Genomic DNA, 20,418 nt, shown 5'->3' with positions numbered 1-20,418 from the left:
TGACCAGAAAACTTGCTTTGGTGCGGTTTTAATTCTTCCAGCAGACTTGTAATTGGTCATTTCATTTCATACCTGTGCATTTATCACCCTTTCCAGCTTTTCCACTTTGCTGAGAGGGATCTTGTACACCGTTTGAGGCCACATGGGTCTTGGGAGTTTGCTAAACTGAAAGCACCACAGCTTGAGTTTTCTGGCAGAAAGGTCTTGGTGATGTCATTTATGTACATGATGATGTCCTTTTTTAATCGTTCAGACTGCCCATTGTCTTTGAGGTTTGCATCGTACGATCTGCCCAAACTTTTTATCGGTCCGAAACAGTTATTTCATCAATTATTCCAACAAGTCCATCAATATGAAATCTTTGATCTGTGACATGACTTTTTCAATGGAGCTTTTCAATTACTGGGCTTGATTTTCAACCTCGCCCATGTGATGTTTTGATGAAGTCTTTTGGCGCAGGGGACAGTTGTTATGACCTCCATGGTGAACGTGATTTGACCAAGTACAACATGTTCCTGGATCGACATCTTTGTTGATCCTGGAACAACATTCCAATCAGCCAATCAGATTTGAGGGACAAGTTTATGTCAAGTTTAGGATTACAATCAGGGTGAGATGCTTCTACTCAGTGTTATTATGGGTATACTCATAATTTCCCTCTGATTATAGTAATAACTGATGGGTAGGGTTAGGTGTAAGGGTGTGGGCTAAATTTTCAGATAGGAATATTCTTCCAGGATCAACAGAATATGTTGCTATATCACTTGGCAAAATCATGGTGACCTATCATCCATATAGGCTCATATTGGTGGAACAAAAAAAACTAACCAAACTGTAGTCGTTTAATGAAACCCTTTTCATGGCTCTGATAATGAGCTCCATTGCCATAGTAAAGGCCAAGGGGTAGATGGTGCACCCCACCATGATGCCTACTACCAAAGGCTGCCATGCTGAAGTAAAGTTAGGTGTTGTGAGGCAAACTTGGAAGTAATGTTTTACCAGATTTGTTATTAGTATAGGCACCTGTAAAAACTCAGCTCAAAAGCCGTCCTCCGGAAGGAATGAGGAACTGGCCCAAAGGCGTTGGCCCGATTGAGGAACAAGACGTGCAGTTCCCTTTCTTTCTTCCTAGCATCTGCATTTGATGCCATATAACACTGTTATGTTCAAGGCATCCTGAGAAGCCAGCCTTTTCTATAGCTGGATCAATAAAATGGTTTTGTTTTAGGTTCTTTGCGCCAACACACTGAAGAAAATCTTGCCTTCAATATTCAGAAGGTTTATTTAGCGAAACTGTTCGATGGTGAATGAATTCTTGTCTTTTGGGATCAGCACTCCCCCTAATCTTCACCAGGCTTTGGGAATAATTTGCTTTTCCCATACCATCCTCATGTTTCTCCATAGAAATTTCATAACATCCAGGGCATATACTGATGCCGATCTTGTTTGCATGTTCTCCCCGTTTCAGGGTGGGTTTTCTCCCAGGTGTGAAGGAGTGTGTGAGTCCCAAGGAGGGTTGGGGAAAGACCTGTCAACCTACCCCAAAAAACATTGCCAAGAAAATTCATGGAGAGTCTCTTTCGTATGGCGATAGATGGCAATATAATCACCGAATTGTTAATGAGGGAGAGATGTTAAAGGGATGTTGTGTGTGTGGGGGGGGCGGGGGGGGGGTTGATTTGGAGGGATGTCGGCAAGAACAGGTATTGGCATATCTTTTAACTTATCCGTATAAGTGGTTCTATGATGTGTCTCAATCTCTTCTTTAGACTCTTTCAGAGATCCACTTTTTTTATTTGTAAGGATGTTCTTTACAAATTTAAATGGATGTTTGTAAAAGTTTGTTCTTGCATTTTCCTTTTTGCGTCGATCTCTCTTAATTCCTCTGCTCTGCCGCTGCCTTGGTGAGACTCAAAAACTATATCGTACCGACCCCAAATCTTACTTGTATGACGCGTCTCAACCTCAACTTTTACAAATTTAAATGGATGTTCTTAAAAAAATTGTTCTTGCTTTTTACTTTTTTCTTTCAAAAACTAAATCTTACCGAGCCCAATCTTATTTGAATGACGTTGAGATTTTTTTTTTGCATTACAATAATGAGAATTTTGGTGGGAAAATTGATTTAATTGTCATCTTCATGATCCTAAAGTCGTTGCAAAGCTTTGTGCTGATTATAATACCATGCATTTTCTTTTGATTTTGAGCTGAAGTGTTTCCATGAGGCTTCCAGGTCCAACTGTTTATTAGTTATAGTGATAGATATGTAAAAATCTAAGCCCAGTTTAGATAAGGGCTGTACTTTAATGTACATATGTACGATTTATCAGCATAATGCCAATCTGAGCACCAGTCATTTTACAGGGAATGCCAACTGAATCACATGTTACAGAATCAAAATGTTATATTAACATTTCGAGAGATTTGAATCCTGCAGTCGAACAAATAAAACACATACAGAGATTATGAACATTCGTGCACAGGTGATTTTTAACGGTGCGTTTCACAAGTAAATACAGTGTGTATTTAATTAATAGTGTGTATTTAATGTATTTCGACCAGAATGGTCGATCTACCATAAACGTACAATAACCGGTCAGTGATTTTCAGTGGTCAATGATTTCAAGGTTTCAGGTTAATCTCGTGTTTGTGACATTCCTATGGTGAGAAAAATTATTTTAACTCATAATCAAGATCATGTCACAGATGCTCGAGTTAAACCTGTGGTATTCCTTTAAATCTGTCATTTAGATCGATGAGTCTGATCAGGGTGTGGGGAAATGGTGCTATGGAGCTAGACTTTAGACGATACCTCAGAAGAGATCCCGAACTCCTCTAGTACTTCCACTTTGTTTTTTATCGTAGTTCTGTGTCGTATTTACTCTCACACAAACACACACACGCGCGCGCAGCTGATCTTGGGTCAGAATTCGGCACGGGCCGCCATGTGTTTGGGTTTAGATCTGATCCGGGATCAGCACCGCGAGTCGGTCAGGGCTTCTGCTCCGTGTTACCGAATGTAACGAGGCCTAAAATCCTCACTGCCTTACGAGACCAGCAAAAACACCCCGCCCACTGATGTCCGATTGGCTGAATGAGACGGAGCCACGCCCACTTCTCAGAGAGCGCAACCCGGTCATATAAATCTATCAAAAGAATTAATAATTTCCCTCATTTTTTTATTTTTTTTTCTCCCCACATCGAGACCATCAGTGTCACATTAATTTAGATAATAACTTCGGATCACACATGGTAATGATTGCACATTTATTTTTTTACATTTCATCTGTTTAAATCGAAAAATGTAGCATCAAAACACGTAGAGCAGCTGTAAATGTGTTCATCTACTTTTAAAGAAATTCAAATTCTCATCTAAAACAGCTCGAAGGAAAATCTGTTTTGCTTTGGGGTTTTTTTTTTTTGGTTTTTTTTGGGGAAAATGTAATTTCTTTGATTTTTAAGACCAGAACTATAAACGAGAGGTATGGAAATAGTCATAATAAAGACAAATGTAGCATCATTTGAGGTCATATGTGTGTGGATTTGTGTTGTTCTGGTGGTACAAATTTTGTTTTCACTTCAAATTGATTGTTTTATTTTATTTTTTTGAGAGGGGAGGGGGGGGCTGTGCAAGCAGATTATTTGTTTTATATATATCTATACACTGTATATCCATGAATTGTGATTCTTGGTGATGAAACTGTTGTTTAAAAGCTTTCATTGAGAGGCCCTCTATAGATTCGACTCCCCACTCGACAACTAGATGCGACAAGCAGAGAATATTTGCAATTTAAGCAGTTCAATATCTCAGATTTCGCTCTTGGCTTGGAAGCGCTTCACATGCACGGCCTGGCTCACGTACAAACTGAATCAAGCAGTTAATGTTCATTTATTCTTCTCTCTGTTAAATTTGGACATTTATTCGAATGCAAAAAAAAAATCTTTATCCAAACTCACACTTGACAGAGAGCCGATGGATGGGCCGTTTTCTCCTCCACCACACAGTCTGAATACAGCCGAGTAGATGCATGTGTAAAGTCTTTAACATGTGCTTTAGTCTGGTGAGAGAGAGCGAGGAGTTTCTCCTGAGCTCTGGTGCCAAAACTAGTGTTCCTGTCGAAGCGTGACGGACGTCGGTCTAAGAGAGGACCTCTTTGTGTTTCTGTTTGTTCTCGTTCTTCTAATTGATAATCACTGCTGGGTTTGATTTTGTATTCTGTGGAAGTAGTTGGAGAAAAAACTATTAGACTGGATGTTTTTTTATACATATGAATATAATATACAACATGCATAAATTAAAAGATGTCTGTTCCACATCAGTACAATAAACAGAGAGAACCAATACTGTTGTGTGTTTGTGGTCATTTATTGTGTAATTATTTATGATCATTATTGAACTGTGAGATGCTAACAGAGAGATTAAAGCAGTCATATACCTTAGTCCTTAATCTTTTATCATTTGAATATATATATATATATACTAATTATTTTTTTTTTACATTTATCATACTAATAAAACTAATAATATTTGTATTACACTTTGAGACACTGGGTAGATTTAAGTTGTAAATTTAATTTAGTATAGAAGTTAATATCAAGAACACACACCCACACATATATATTATGTAAATATATTATTTATAAATGCATCATTATACAACAACATCATATATATATATATAAGTGCACTGTAAAAAAAATGATATGATCAATAAGTTATGACAACATATGTTTCTACATTGCTTTAACTCATCAAAATAAGCAATTTTCAACTTTTTTTATACCAGATTCAACTCATTTTTTAAATCAGTTTAATGTAATTTAAGTCGACAAATCATCCAAGTTGATTGTACTTAAAAATTTAAGGCAGCAACTTTTTTTTTTACATTGTGTAAATGATACATCATTCATAATTTATGTAAATATATTATGTGAAACAAATACATCATTATACAAAATTTGTAAATTATATATATCATTAATAAAATATTCATATTTTATGTAAATATATTATTCATAAATACATCACTATACACATTATTGTATGTGTGTGTGTTCTTGATATTTATTTCTATACAAGATTAAATTTACAACAGTGTCTACCATTTACAACAGTGTCAAATCTACCCAGTGTCTCAGTCTCAAAAGTATTATAGAAAAAATATATATTAGTTTTATTAGTAGTTTGATAAATGTCAAAAAATGTCTCTCGTCTTATGAATTCGTTTTTTTTTTTTTTTTCATTTTTGCATATATAAAGAACTCATTTGAAAATATTAGAAAATTATATATATATATACACACACAGCCTACATATGTGTGTGTGTGTGTGTGTGTGTGTGTGCGTGAGTGTATAATTTTCTGACGTTTATATATGTGTGTATATTCACTAAGAAAGTAATTTTAGAGACATTAGGGGTAAAGATTCAGGTTTTTGTTCTTAAATTTGCTTTTAAGTGCGAAATATTTACGTTTAAATCGATTTAACCAGTTCAACATGAGTTTTTTGTGTCCATGTTGCTCCACGTGCTCGAACTACACTCGCTGAGCGGCGCGACCGTTCTGACGTCACCCGCCCGTCGGCCAATCAGCGCGCGAGCTCTGCGGCACTTCCTCGAGGCCGCGTAACCGAGCGGGAGCTGCGCGCGCGCGGGTCGGAAGTCTCATTCCGAGAGGGGGAAAAAAGAAATAAAACAATAAAACAACAAAAAATAAACACTGTCAAAACTTTGCGAATATGGATCACTACACAAAATATTGATCTGCGGACTGATAAAGCAGCGCCAGGACTGATAATAAGCGCATATAAGGCGGATTCAGGGGCGTTGGGGGAAGAGTTAGCCGCTAATGCTAACGCACGAGACTATTGAGAGTCAAGACTAACTCACTGATTTATGATCTGACAGATTTAAGCGTCATTTCAGCTATAAGCTGCACAATCTGAGGGGTTTAACACACAGAAGTGACCGTGGTGCGAACAGAAAGTGTGTTAGCCGAGGTGGATTGTCTTGTTTTCGGCGGCCGGTGGATTTGAGGCCTGCTGTGTGAGGAGTTAGTTTCTCAGGCTAGATAAACAGAGCACTAGTTTAACTCGATATATATCACACACTCAGACACACACACACACACACACGTGTCTGTGGAGAGGAGATGTCGGCCCAGGCGCAGATGCGAGCCATGCTGGACCAGCTCATGGGAACCAGCAGAGATGGTGAGTGTTTATTTCATTCTCGGCAAAGCGAAACTAAACCAGGAATTTGATTCATACCGCGATTCCCTACTTTAACCGACACAACCCGTGAGTGCATGCTCAGATATTGAGTTTCTCGTGATTTGCTTGACTGGTGTGTTAAAAAGTCACGTTTTCATATGATTCATGGTTCTTGTGGTTTGGATAAATCATTTGATGCCATTGAAATCATTGGTTTGATTGACAAGAATCACTTCAGAATGATTATTCTAATGTTTTTATGATTACTATTCGATTGCCATGTGTTTGTAAACACCGTTTTTGTTTCTCGTCATTATTTACTTGATTTGATCAAACATGAATCTTATGACTTGTCTGTAATTATTTCATATCCCTCATTATTTGATGAGAATCGTAATTGTTATGATTCATGAATAATTAATTGAGGCAAATCATGACTCAAAACATGGTGTCATAATTTTTTATTCCTTTATTCTACTTTTTTTGGCTGTAAAATCTGTTTGTTTGTAAAAAAATTGATCAACATGATGATTCATGAAATCATCATGATTTTTTTGTCATGACTTTTTATAATCAGTGTTATTCTCTTCTTTTTTTGGATTGAGAAACATTATTTTTATGGTTCTCATAATTTGTATGGCTTGTCATGAATCTTAGGATTAGTCTGGAATGATTTCGTGTCAGTCGAATTCATTGGCGTGATCTAATGATTATGATGATTTGTTTGCCCTGATGAGAGTCGTGATTTTAGGCAATTTCTGATTAACCTGATCTGGTTGACAATTATATAATTTTATATCTTGATGTTGATCAAAATGATGATTTTGACCTCCTTATTTTCTCATTATTTATTGATTTTTATCTGTGAGAATCATAATTTTATTTGTGGCACTATTGTATATTTTCATTGGAGTGTCTCATTATTTGTTTGACATGATCATGATTTGATTGTGACTTGATTTTAGTTTCTCACGATTTGTCTGATCTGGTTGCCCGCAGGCGACACGATGCGACAGAGGATCAAGTTCACGGATGAGCGTGTGTGTAAGAGTCATCTGCTGGAGTCCTGTCCTCACGACATACTCTCTGGAACTGTAAGTGTCTCAACAATCGATTCAGTGGTTATGACTTTACTCATCTAAAAAGCTGTTTGATAATTGCAGCGCTCGATCTAAGCCTCGCCACAGTTGCATTATGACATCCTGCTTTGTGTTTGTGCAGCGCATGGATCTAGGCGAGTGTGTGAAGATTCATGATCTGGCTTTGAGAGCAGATTATGAGATCGCATCTAAACAGCAGGAGTTTTTCTTTGAGCTGGATGTGAGTATGAACCATTTCCAATCATCTACATTATGCTGTGTGTGTGTGTGTGTGTGTGTGTGTGTGTGTGTGTGTGTGTAAACTGCTCATAAATGGCTAATTGTGGTGTGTTTCCTCAGGCCTCGGAGCACCTGCAGTCCTTCATCGCAGACTGTGACCGAAGAACCGAACTGGCCAAGAAACGGCTGGCCGAAACGCAGGAAGAAATCAGTGCTGAAGTGGCTGCCAAGGTAAAGAGCTGACGATATGATCTCACTGCAACGGTGGGGAATCCCTGAATTTTGATCCCTGAATGCTTCTCGGCAATTTCACTTTCAGATCGTTTTCATATTGAAGTTTCACACACCTGCTTTTTATCCACAGACTAGCACGTAGTCAATCATGGTCCACAGCTGTGATATAAATGGTCTTTTTACGAGAGTAAAAAAAGAGGATGAGCCCTTCGATGTGTCCTGTTCCAACTTCCTGTTTCAATAGGAAATGCATACAAACAGAGGAACTCAGTCTGGGTTGTTTTTAGAGGGACCATATGTTATGGAAGCTTGTTTCCACCACCGAATAAAATAAATAATTGCAAAACAATTCTGAGAACAAAAGTCTGAATTGTGAGGAGATAACTCGGAATTCTAAGAACAAAAGTCCAAACTGTGAGGTAAAAACTCAGAATTTTGAGAACAAAAGTCCGAACTGTGAGATGTAAACTCGGAATTCTGAGAACAAAAGTCAAAATTGTGAGATGTAAACTCGGAATTCTGAGAACAAAAGTCTGAATTGTGAGATAAAAACTCGGAATTCTGAGAACAGAAGTCCAAACTGTGAGATGTAAACTCGGAATTCTGAGAACAAAAGTCCGAACTGTGAGATGTAAACTCGTAATTCTGAGAACAAAAGTCCGAATTGTGAGATGTAAACTCGGAATTTTGAGAACAAAAGTCTGAATTGCGAGATAAAAACTCAAAATTCTGAGAACAAAAGTCCGAACTGTGAGATGTAAACTCGGAATTCTGGGAACAAAAGTCAAAATTGTGAGATGTAAACTCGGAATTCTGGGAACAAAAGTCAAAATTGTGAGATGTAAACTCGGAATTCTCAGAACAAAAGTCTGAATTGTGAGATGAAAACTCGGAATTCTGGGAACAAAAGTCCGAACTGTGAGATGTAAACTCGGAATTCTGGGAACAAAAGTCAAAATTGTGAGATGTAAACTCGGAATTCTCAGAACAAAAGTCTGAATTGTGAGATGAAAACTCGGAATTCTGGGAACAAAAGTCTGAATTGTGCGATGAGAACTCGGAATTCTGGGAACAAAAGTCTGAATTGTGAGATAAAAACTCGGAATTCCGGGAACAAAAGTCTGAATTGTGAGATGTGAACTCGGAATTCTCAGAACAAAAGTCAGAATTGTGAGATGAAAACTCGGAATTCTGGGAACAAAAGTCCGAACTGTGAGATGTAAACTTAGAATTCTGAGAACAAAAGCCTGAATTGTGAGATGAAAACTCGGAATTCTGGGAACAAAAGTCTGAATTGTGAGATAAAAACTCGGAATTCTGGGAACAAAAGTCTGAATTGTGAGATAAAAACTCGGAATTCTGAGATATAATCTTGTAATTATAAGGAAAAAAATTGTGAGAGATTGTTTTTTATCCCGTGGTAGAAACAGACTTCCATAATATCTTGCCTTTTCATAGTTTTTATTTTATTTAGCTTGAGATCAGCTTATAACAGTTTATATGTGTGTTGCAGGCGGAGCGTGTGCACGAGCTGAACGAGGAGATCGGGAAGCTGCTGGCGCGTGCGGAGCAGCTGGGCGGCGAGGGGAACGTGGAGGAGGCTCAACAGGTGCTGGAGAAGGTGGAGAAAACACGCACCCTGAAGAAAGAGGCAGAGGTCAGTGTGGGGTCACAGCTGGAAGCATCACTGTAGTCCTCTGGAACTGACTCAAATCACAGATCAAAGGTGTTCATGTTTGCAACGGCATTATTACTGTTCATCTAAACAGCGTGTTTGTGTTTAGGACATATACCGCAACTCGATGCCGGCCTCCAGCTTCCAGCAGCAGAAGCTGCGCGTGTGTGAGGTTTGCTCCGCTTACCTCGGCCTCCACGACAACGACCGCAGACTCGCCGACCACTTTGGAGGGAAACTTCATCTAGGTTTCATCGAAATCCGTGAGAAACTCGACAAACTGCGGGTAAGATGGCAGCAAACGGAGCTCAACCCCCCCGGTGTGTGGATCAGCATCTCGCTGACGAACTGCTCTTGATTTCCAGAAAGCTGTGACGGAGAAACAGGAGCGCATGCGCACCAAGAGAAGAGAGGAGCGCGACAGGGAAGAGGAGCGAGCCAGGGAGTGGGAGCTGGAGAAAGAGCGGGAGCGCGAGAAGGAGCGCGAGAGGGAGCGGGAGAGAGAGCGGGAAAGAGAGAGAGACAGAGAGAGAGACCGCAGGAGGTGCGATTCGCTTTCATTTCACTCACTCGAATCATGTAGGGTTGGGTATCAGTTGAATTTTAATGATTCCGATTCTTCTTATTGATTCCTAATTTCAATTCCAATAAGGTTAAAAAAAAAACACGTAAATATCATTCACATTTAGTCTTATTGCAAAACATTTAATTGTAGCTGAATATCATGAACAAAAATCAACAGGCTAAAGAACACTTACACAAGGAGCGTTTGCCTGTGGTTTGAAAATATCATTAAAATACAACTAGCCTAACTAATATAGATTTCAAGCATTATTAAAGACAATTAAAAAATCAGCAATCGAAACAAATAGATACAACTTAACAAAGATACGATTGAAACAGTGTTTTCCAGGTATTCAAGGGACAGAAACTGTAATCAAATGTAAAATAACACTGCACTTTATAAATAAAATATACATTACAATATAGTTAGAAAAGTTATTCAGTCAAGAACGAGTGAATTTTCTCTCTTTTGTTGTTTGATTAGTGTTACGATAGAGACTGCAGCTGCTGTCGCTTTAAGAGCTGCACGGATCCGATATGCTGTTACACACTGCAGCACAGGAAACAGCGAGCCGTCTCACGCTTGAATTGTTTAAAGTCAAATTGAAATGCTCACAAAGGAATCGATAAGAGGAATCGAAATTTTATTTTATAAGAATACAGTTCCTGAGATGGAATCACTTTTTGATTCCAAACCCGACTCAGATGTCTTCATAATTGGGCCTCCAAATAGTGGAAGCAGTGTTTTGAACAAACTCACTGCCTCGCAGAAATGAATCAAACTGATCGAATCTATCTGAAAATTAAATTTAAAGAAGCGATACAATATTAATTGTGCGTCATCACTTTATCCCTCTCGCTTTAGGTCTAGATCCAGGAGTGGCGAGCGATATCGGTGAGGATCATTTCTTATTTCTCGTAACATCTGCAAGGAAATCTCCCGTTTCTGCATCTTTCTCTCTGGTTTTCAGGGAAGGAGGAAGCTCGTCCTCCCATCGCTCTCGTCGGCACCGTGAGGATGGAGAGCGGGAACGAGAGCGGGAGAGGAAACACAGACACAAAGATCGCCATCGCTCTCGCTCCCACTCGCACAGGAGCAAAAGGAAGAGGTACCAGATCAACTTTTGAGGATTGAGGAACTCACATTTGAGCAATTAACACCGTACTGTAGTCAAGGGCAGTTATGTGTGGTAACATGGTAAAAATCAGTGTAAACAACAGCATTATACCAATGTTAAATAATTGTTTACATTTTATTAAATAATGGAAATTATTTATAAATTATTAAATAATATTTGGAATTTAAATATAACTTAATTTTACTTATTTTTTTTAATGAAGTGATTTACATTTGGAATGAAAATTTGAAACTATTTTCAATAATTCTAAATTACTTTTCAATTCTTATTTATATTTAAAATTGAAATTATTTTTAAATTAACTTATTTTATTATATATTTTTAAATATAATTTTTAGATTTTTATTGAAATGTATAAAATCATTTATATTTGAATTTTATTTAAAATCAATTTTTAAACTATTAAATCGAAATATATATTATTTGACTTTATTTTATGAAATTAATGTAAATTTTTAATTTATGTTTGGAATATCAAACAATATGAAGTAATTCTTATTTTTAAATTTAGTGTTTATGTTTGGAATTAAATATATCTGAAACTCTTCAATCATTTTTCAATTATTTATTTGGAATTTAAATATGAAATTTAAATTTAAGTAATTTATAATGAAAATTGAAATTATTTTAAAATGTACTAATTTATATTAAAAAAAATTATGACTTAATCGTTTAAATTCTAAACATACGTTTAAAATGATCTGAAACTGTTTTAAATAAATTTATATGTGGAATTTAAATAATGATTTCACATTTGAATTTTTGTGTTGTAAACATAAAAGAACAAACTAGTATTTAACTAAATGTTTCCTCTGTCGTACTCTTAAGTACTGGCTCTGACCTGGATTTCTCCAGGTCTTCCCACACCAGAGACCCGGAACAGCCAGTTCCTCAGGAGAGATGGCGGGAGAACCCCGCAGACGAGAGATGGCGGGACAACGGGCGCCGCGACCCGGAGAGAGAGCGATCCCCGGCCTCCCCAGACATCAGCCAAACGGGAGAGCGGGAGCGATCCGTGTCTCTGGAGAGGGATCAGCGCTCCAGCTCCGAGGAGAGAGAGTCCGGAGAGATCTAGCACACGAGAATCAGACACTTTACAACGATCCCTGTCGCGTCCCGTAGCCGGCAGTCGCCCACACTGATCTGTCAATAACTGAGTGACCGTCTCATCCGGTTACTCATACATCAGTAGAAGCTCGGCGGCTACAGAGAGGAAGCCAGTCGCAGATGTGTGTGTGTGTGTGAGTGTGTGTGTGTGTGTGTGTGAGACCAGCATCATTATTTGAGATACAAACAACGCCTCAGACAGCAAGAGTTACACACCGTGATCTAGTTGCTCCAAACTAGTCAGCAAAACCAAAAGAACATTTGATGGAAGTGTAGAGGGGAAAGAGTGTGTTTAGAAGTAGCTTATTTTTTATCTTGGGAAATAAGGGCAGGCGGATGAAGGAAACGCCTGCAGGAATACGAACCAACACTGAAGAGAACGGGGGTTTTCTTTTTCTCAGCATTTTAAACTGGTTATTTTCCCCCTTTTTAATAATTAAAGGTCGTTAAATGACTGAAATTATTTGATGTGGATATTATTTTCTCATGTTTTTCCCCCCTTTGATTTAATTTTTCATGGATATAAACTCCGCTGAACTGAGATCTTAACCTGGTGATTTTGATTTTTAGTCCCACACACACACAAACACACACAGACATAAACCAGACCAACTTTTCACACATAACCGCACACGTTTATAGCTCGGCTTACATTGTTTCTCATGGTACCAGGATGTTTTCAGAGTTTCTCTTTTCCCCTTTTTATCACTCTTTGGTTTTGCGGTGTTGAGACGTTGTCTTGAAACTTCATCTTGCCTTGTCATTATGCTATGAAACAATAAATCTGTTGCTTTCGTTGTTTACGTGTGTTTCGGGCTTTTCATCTTCTTGATTGTCGTTTGAGTTGATTTTCTGCTTCTGTTGAAATCAGTGTCAATATTAATAGTAGATTTGCATGGAATTACAGTTTGTACATTGCAAGAAAATGTTAAATGTGTAGAAAGTCCACTACACTTGTTACCCTTAAAATGTGCTGCATGTGATTACATCTATATTTATTCCTTTCTTATTTAATTTTTAAAAATCAAAAATGCATTTAACTTAACTGAATCAACTTCAATACATAGGTACACCAACTAAACTTAAGGATTAAATCAGTTGTAAGTTACCGCATTTTACAGCATCTGATATCAGATACTCAAATCTCAAACTAGCTTACTTAAGACAAGAACTGGTATCGTTCAAAATTAAAGTATAACTTTGATGAAAGGATTTGATCCACTGTGTATATATATAACACACACACATACATCTGTGTGTGTGTGTCTGTGTGACACATAGTGAAAACAAACTTTTTTGGTTAAAAAAAAGTTCCACAAAAAAACTGTATTTCAAAAAAAATTATTAAAATGGATATAAAGCATTTTATTAATGGATATTATTAATTAATATAATTAATTTCGTATTATTTTTGAATGTGAGGTGGTTTCTGTTCGCGCGAGGGCAGCAGCGCGCGCACTGTGGCGGGTCGCGTCTCTGTGACGTCAAGCGCGTGAACTTTGAAAATGAGCGCGAGCGAGCCGGAAGCATCGACTCACGAGCTCTCGCTGTTTTTATTAGATAAACAAACACACAAGTAAACGCGTATTTCATAAACTAAACGCGCATTCCTCATCATGTCGCTCCTGAGACCGTACAGTAAAGTCCCCGAGCTGAACTCCGCGACTGTCCTCGTGAGTAACGTTAATAATGTCACTGATGCTGTTGATCAGTTTATTCTTCATTTTACTAACTGTTAGTTTACTTTAATATGTACTGTCTCTTACGATAGTTGGTCGAAAATGAAGAGGAGCTTCAGTCCAAACTAGCCGACGCCATTGTACAGTATGAGAAAGAGTTCAACGTCAATGTGTGAGTGACAAATATCTAAATATTCAAAAACATTTTTTTATTGTAAAATATGATCATTTATTAATAATAATAATTAAAATTTCTGCTTAAATTGATGGTATATAGACTTATAATTATAATTGTAATGAAAACTGAGATTGTTAATATAATGTGACTGTTTTTAATGTACTATAATAATAAAATATTATTCAGACACCAGATATATATTTTCATATGTCTTTGCTGGTGGATGCAGGACACTATAGTCCATTTATGTGAGTGAGGAGAGCAAAATAAAGTAAACTGTGACATATTATACCCAAATATTCTTCATACAGTGACTACCAGTAAAATTATTCAGACACTTTGAGCTGACCATGTTTTGCTGAAGTGTTTTTTCTGTAATTGCTAATGCTCTTTTCACACACAGACTGAACTAAATGAAGCATTGCTTGGTGATCGGTTGAGCTAAACTGGTATTATATAATTGTGTTGTTAAATTTAACAGCTGACAGATATTCTACATAATTCATTTGTGAGACAGTCTAACAGAAGGATGGACAAAACCAGAGAATATCAACTGATTTGATAACTCTGATTGAATAAAGCGAATAAACTCTGATAATGTGAGAAATGTTGAATGTGTGTGTGTGTGTGTGTGTGTGTGTGTGTGTGTGTGTGTGTGTGTGTGTGTGTGTGTGTGTGTGTGTGTGTGTGTGTCTCTGTGTGTGTGTGTCTCTGTGTGTCTGTGTTTCTGTGTGTCTGTGTGTGTGTGTGTGTGTGTGTGTGTGTGTGTGTGTGTGTGTGTGTTGACTGTACTGTACATAAGCGAGTGTAAATGTTCCTGATGTGTTTCAGGCGGCTGGCCAGAAAACTCCCTCTGCCCATCGAGAACAAGGAGACTCGCCCGCGTATTGATTTAATCGTTTTCATAATCAGTCTGCTGTCCGAGCGCAGGTACACTGATCTCACTATAATTAAGAATAATAATACATAAAAAAGATTATAATACAGAAGTTGAACTCTCTCTCTCTCTCTCTAGTCTGCAGTCAGTGGAGAGCTCTCTCGCTCATCTGCACTCAGACTTTTTCCTGGGGAAGGTGTGTTTCCTGGTCACTGATGGTGAGTCTGATGAGAGCCTTAAAGGCCCTTTCTCACGAAGAATAATAATTGCAACAATAAGTTTATTACCGTCTGCACCAACAAACGTTATTGTTCTGTTTTCTATGTGAATATATTGTAAAGTATAATTTATTCCTGTGATCAAAGCATTATTACTCAAGTCTTCAGTGTCACATGATCCTTCAGAAATCACTCTGATATGATGATTTGATGATCAAGAAACATTTGATTATTATCAGCGTTGAAAACCGTTAAACTGCTTATTTTTGTGGAAACTGGTAACTTTTATTTTTCAGGATTCTTTAATGAACAGAAAGTTCAAAAGAACAGCATTTCAAGAATCTTCTGTAACATTATAAATGTCTTTACTGCCACTTTTGATCAATTTAACTGAATAAAAGTATTAATCGTCTCTGATGATTGTCAGAAGAGTTTGTGTTCAGTGTGTGTGTGTGTGTGTGTGTGTGTGTGTGTGTGTTTGCAGCTCGCTGTGGCTCTCACACTCAGGAGCGTTTGGTCAGCGTGAGGAAACTGGCTGCTTCACATCAGTGTCCCGTCCTCTGCGCTGAGCACAGGGTAAGTGTTCACACACACACATATACACACACATTCTCACTCACACACACACTCTCACACTTACTCACACAGACACACATGCTCTCAAACACACTGACACACTCACTCATCAACATGCGTCCGTCTGTCTCTCACACACACTCACTTTCACACACTTACTCACACACACACACACACACACACACACACACTCACTCATCAACATGCTTCTCTCTCTCTCTCTCTCTCTCTCTCTCGCTCTCTCTCTCACATACTCTCACACACACACACACTCTCACACACACACACTCTCACACTCACTCATCAACATGCGTCTCTCCCTCGCTCTCTCTCACATACTCTCAACACACACACACACACACACTCTCTCTCTGTCAGACTGCAGATGGTGTGATCGCAGCATCCGTGCGGATCCTCAACATCCTGAAGGTTTCGGCGGGAATGTCTCCCATAGCAACGACCGCCCTCTACCTGTCCTCTCTGACCCGCTGCTCTGCGACCTCTGACCTCGAGGAGGACTGACCTTTGACCTCTGACCAGATCAATGAGTTACTGTATGAACTGCAGTAAGACTCTGTTCACTACTTTGAGTTTCCGCTGAGTAAAGACGAGCTGCAGATAATCTCACAGGACTGCTGTAGTTCAGGCGGAGTGAGGAACATCTGAACAGGGGAGTCCGTGAGCTTGACCTTTCCCATGTGACCTCACTGTCTGCTGTGCGCTCACTCACACTCACTCTTTTACTGAACTAGTGGAACCTCCAGACCAGCAGGGGGAGCCATCGGGCAGCTAATGGCTCTCTCTTAAACAATTATCCCTTCACAATATTTATAAATAAAATATTTGAGATTTTAACCCAATGACTGGACTGTTTTAATGTGCTATTTAACTTTTACTATTTTACTGCTACAATTAAATAAATGTTTGTCATATATTTACACTACTAGTAAAAAAGTTTGGGAGTACTTGTGATTTTTCTTTTCTAACACTACAAGATTCCATTATGTGTTATTTTATAGTTTTGATTAGTTTTATTATATTATTCTTAATTGTAGCTGATGATGATGATAATGATAATAATAATAATAAAGAAAGAGTAGATGAGTCCAGACTTTTGACTGGTAGTGAACATACAAATCAATATTATTCTTGACCTGAAACGTCTTGATATCCAATAATTATGTTACTGAAGATACTTTTATTGACATGAATGTCTTGCGGTATTTTTTCCAATATTTTGACATCTAAAAGTTACACAATTATTTGTGTAATTAAATATGCAAAATTTTAGTTCGTTTTAGTACTGTTTATTGTGTTTTTATGTCATTTTTATTAGTTATTGTACTTTGAATATGTCTCTATTTTTTTATTAATTTTAGTACTTCAAGTTAAACTGAATGAAAATAAGAAACACTTCGTTGATAACTAGCTAAAATAAAATAAATTGTAATTATTTTTATATTTTTTTCTAGTTAACATCTTCACCATCCTGCTAGCTCTTTTTTTCTCACAAAATCATCACATATTTGAGTAATCATCATAACTTGGGTCTCATTCGAAAGCTTAAAAACTCAAAATTCATCCTGTGAAAACTGTTTTGAAATCAGATGTTACGTTACCATGGAAACGGTACTTTAAATCCTTTTTCGCGGGCTCCTCCCCCTAGTGGGCGGAGTCATATTTCATATCACAACATTTATTTTAACTATTCTATAATCAACACATTTTCTAATTTTGACAAATCACATATACACATTTTATCACTGAGTCTCAATGTTCCATATCTGGCCACTGTTTTGTGATAGATGTGATATTGTGACAGAAATGTATTAATTTGTTAAAGGTCAGTGAATAAAAAAAATTCAATGGATTATGGGTTTCACCCAGTGGCTATTTTTGGTATTACGCCTAGACACAATCTTTAATTTTTGTGATATCAACTTAAAATTTGGAACACACCTTTGTTAGACATATGGCTTTGATTTTATAGCAAGAGTAAAGTTATTTTGTAAAATGTATATTTTGAATAAAATAAAAATTGTACTGCACATTTGTTTTGCAGTAAACCTAAACTTCTATAACCTTTTAAGAGACCAACCTTAGGGCTGTGTTCCAAAGCCTTCATTTAAGTGCATTTTTACATCTATGCTCAATAAGGGGGGCGACAGTAACAGAAAGATAACCCTCGTCTGAATAAGGGCCGTTTCTGCACTATAGTAACCTCATCCCAAATGCTCTTGTGTTCCCCCTAACTCCTTTCCTCTTTTGCGTTTCCATGACAACCTCACCTGTTGCAAACCAATCCTATCAGTAACCCGAGTCCTGAATACTGGACGCTCTTTGCGAAGAAATGACAAAAAGGCTTTCTGGCATCTTACCTGTGGCACCGTCTCTCTCTCTCTCTCTCTCTCTCTCTCAACCTTTCCGTTCGTTCCCTCGTGACTGACCTCGTTTGACCATCTCTTCACTGACCACTTCATGCACAGGGTCACGGCCCCGATATCCCCTTACCCCTCAGACACACGAGAGGAAGAGTCCATCGCACTTTCACTTAACCGTTCTTCCTACAACCTTTCCAGTCTGAGAGCAATGGTCAAATTTAGGCTTTCTTTCCAGAAAGATGTATTCTATCCTTAAATATAAAAGGCATTATTAGTCAAGGATTGTCCCAAATGATTGGTCTGCTATAGCTACGTCTGAGGTCACACACACACACCCAATGCATTGAAATGGTGCTTTAGTTCAGTCTCAGTGGGTTAGTGTGATATTGTTCCATGATCTGTTGGTGCCCATTTGAGTCCTTCACAAACACATCTACAGTGCAGCTGTCTCTCCAGAGACCTGCCTTTGTCCCACTCAACATTCTGTTACTGAATAATGCAGTGTGTGTGTGTGTGTGTGTGTGTGTGTGTGTGTGTGTGTGTGTGTGTGTGTGTGTGTGTGTGTGTGTGTGTGTGTGTGTGTGTGTGTGTGTGTGTGTGTGTGTGTGTGTGTGTGTGTGTGTGTGTGTGTGTGTGTGTGTGTTCACATGCTGAGAGATTGGCAGAGCAGGACGGCAGTGGATGCGTTTCTGCCCGCACATACCACTTTCACTCACATTCCTGCCTTTATTTATGGCCAGGTAAAGTGTGTGTTTGCTAAATCAAGCGTCACTATTGGTTCTGCTCATAGTTAGCGATCCAACCAAACCCCTGATGCTGAGTGTTCAACTTTAAAGTTTAACTCGTCTGTGCTGCAGACATGAATGATGTCTTATATTATGTGGCTTGGGGAGGAAAGTTGTGTTATTTTGGGTAAAGCTGCTTTGAAACAATATATATTTTGTGAAAAGCACTGTGAGGGAAAAGAATTGGCTTGACACCCTGAGCACATGAGAACTGTGAGGCAACACCCTAGCAACCTTGCAGAAAACACATAGCAACTTCTTTAAAACAATTCAGCACAGCTAGCAACCACCCATAGCAATATAGCACTGTCCTGGCAACCAGCTAGAACACTTTAGCAACAGCATAGCAACACCCTAGCAACCACACAACAACATGTTAAAAGTAGAACCCTAGTAAATATCCAGAAAACTCTAGCAATGACATAGGAGCATGATAAAACACTTAGAACACCTAGAAACTGCATAGCAACGCCCTAGCAACCATATAGCAACGGCATAACAACAGGTTAAAGTCATGATATATAGTAAAATGCTCTATACAAAAACTTGACACTCAGAGCACCTAGCAACCGCATAGCACTGTCCTGGCAACCACAAGGAACACTTTAGCAACAGCGTAGCAACACCCTAGCTACCACATAGCAACATGTTAAAAGTAAAACCACTCAACACACCAAGCAAATATCCAGAAAACACTAGCAATGACATAGGAGCATAATAAAACACTTAGAACACCCAGAAACTGCATAGCAACACCCTAGCAACCACATAGCAATGGCATTACAACAGGTTAAAGTTGTGATATATTGTAAAATACTCAATATAAAAACTTGACACTCAGAGCACCTAGCAACCGCATAGCACTGTCCTGGCAACCACCTAGAACACTTTAGCCACAACATAGCAACACCCTAGCAACCACATCACAACAAGTTAAAATGTTAAACTATTCAACACACCAATCAACTACTCAGAAAACTCAAGCAATGACATAGGAGCATGATAAAACACTTAGAACACCTAGAAACTGCATAGCAACGCCCTAGCAACCATATAGCAACGGCATAACAACAGGTTAAAGTCATGATATATAGTAAAATGCTCTATACAAAAACTTGACACTCAGAGCACCTAGCAACCGCATAGCACTGTCCTGGCAACCACAAGGAACACTTTAGCAACAGCGTAGCAACACCCTAGCTACCACATAGCAACATGTTAAAAGTAAAACCACTCAACACACCAAGCAAATATCCAGAAAACTCTAGCAATGACATAGGAGCATAATAAAACACTTAGAACACCCAGAAACTGCATAGCAACACCCTAGCAACCACATAGCAATGGCATTACAACAGGTTAAAGTTCTGATATATTGTAAAATACTCAATATAAAAACTTGACACTCAGAGCACCTAGCAACCGCATAGCACTGTCCTGGCAACCACCTAGAACACTTTAGCCACAACATAGCA

The 20,418-nt window shown here is 38.2% G+C and overlaps 2 protein-coding genes across 3 annotated transcripts; both read left to right on the top strand.

The window, feature by feature from the left end:
* The first annotated feature begins 5,594 nt into the window (after positions 1-5,594).
* LOC308688735 (putative RNA-binding protein Luc7-like 1) lies at positions 5,595-13,234 on the top strand. 2 transcript variants are annotated; one of them, XM_081362049.1, is made up of 10 exons: positions 5,595-6,211; positions 7,211-7,305; positions 7,433-7,531; positions 7,651-7,761; positions 9,278-9,421; positions 9,549-9,725; positions 9,805-9,983; positions 10,869-10,898; positions 10,975-11,112; positions 11,971-13,234. In XM_081362049.1, the coding sequence occupies exons 1-10, from the start codon at positions 6,151-6,153 to the stop codon at positions 12,215-12,217; spliced, it is 1,281 nt and encodes a 426-aa protein (XP_081218175.1). In that variant the 5' UTR covers positions 5,595-6,150; the 3' UTR covers positions 12,218-13,234. The 2 variants fall into 2 exon arrangements, with proteins under 2 accessions (XP_081218175.1, XP_081218176.1); XM_081362050.1 differs by having other exon boundaries at positions 5,609-6,211; positions 11,998-13,055.
* Positions 13,235-13,688: 454 nt separating this feature from the next.
* On the top strand, positions 13,689-16,630 carry pane1 (proliferation associated nuclear element). The gene is made up of 6 exons (XM_081362053.1): positions 13,689-13,922; positions 14,021-14,100; positions 14,938-15,036; positions 15,122-15,201; positions 15,686-15,777; positions 16,156-16,630. Exons 1-6 carry the CDS (start codon positions 13,866-13,868, stop codon positions 16,297-16,299), a joined length of 552 nt encoding a protein of 183 aa, XP_081218179.1. The 5' UTR covers positions 13,689-13,865; the 3' UTR covers positions 16,300-16,630.
* The last annotated feature ends 3,788 nt before the right edge of the window (positions 16,631-20,418 follow it).

Source organism: Scardinius erythrophthalmus, assembly GCF_964197995.2.
Source record: "Scardinius erythrophthalmus genome assembly, chromosome: 3".
Taxonomy (NCBI): domain Eukaryota; kingdom Metazoa; phylum Chordata; class Actinopteri; order Cypriniformes; family Leuciscidae; genus Scardinius; species Scardinius erythrophthalmus.
The sequence above is the reverse complement of the archived record's forward strand: the minus strand, read 5'-3'. Positions and strand labels throughout refer to the sequence as shown.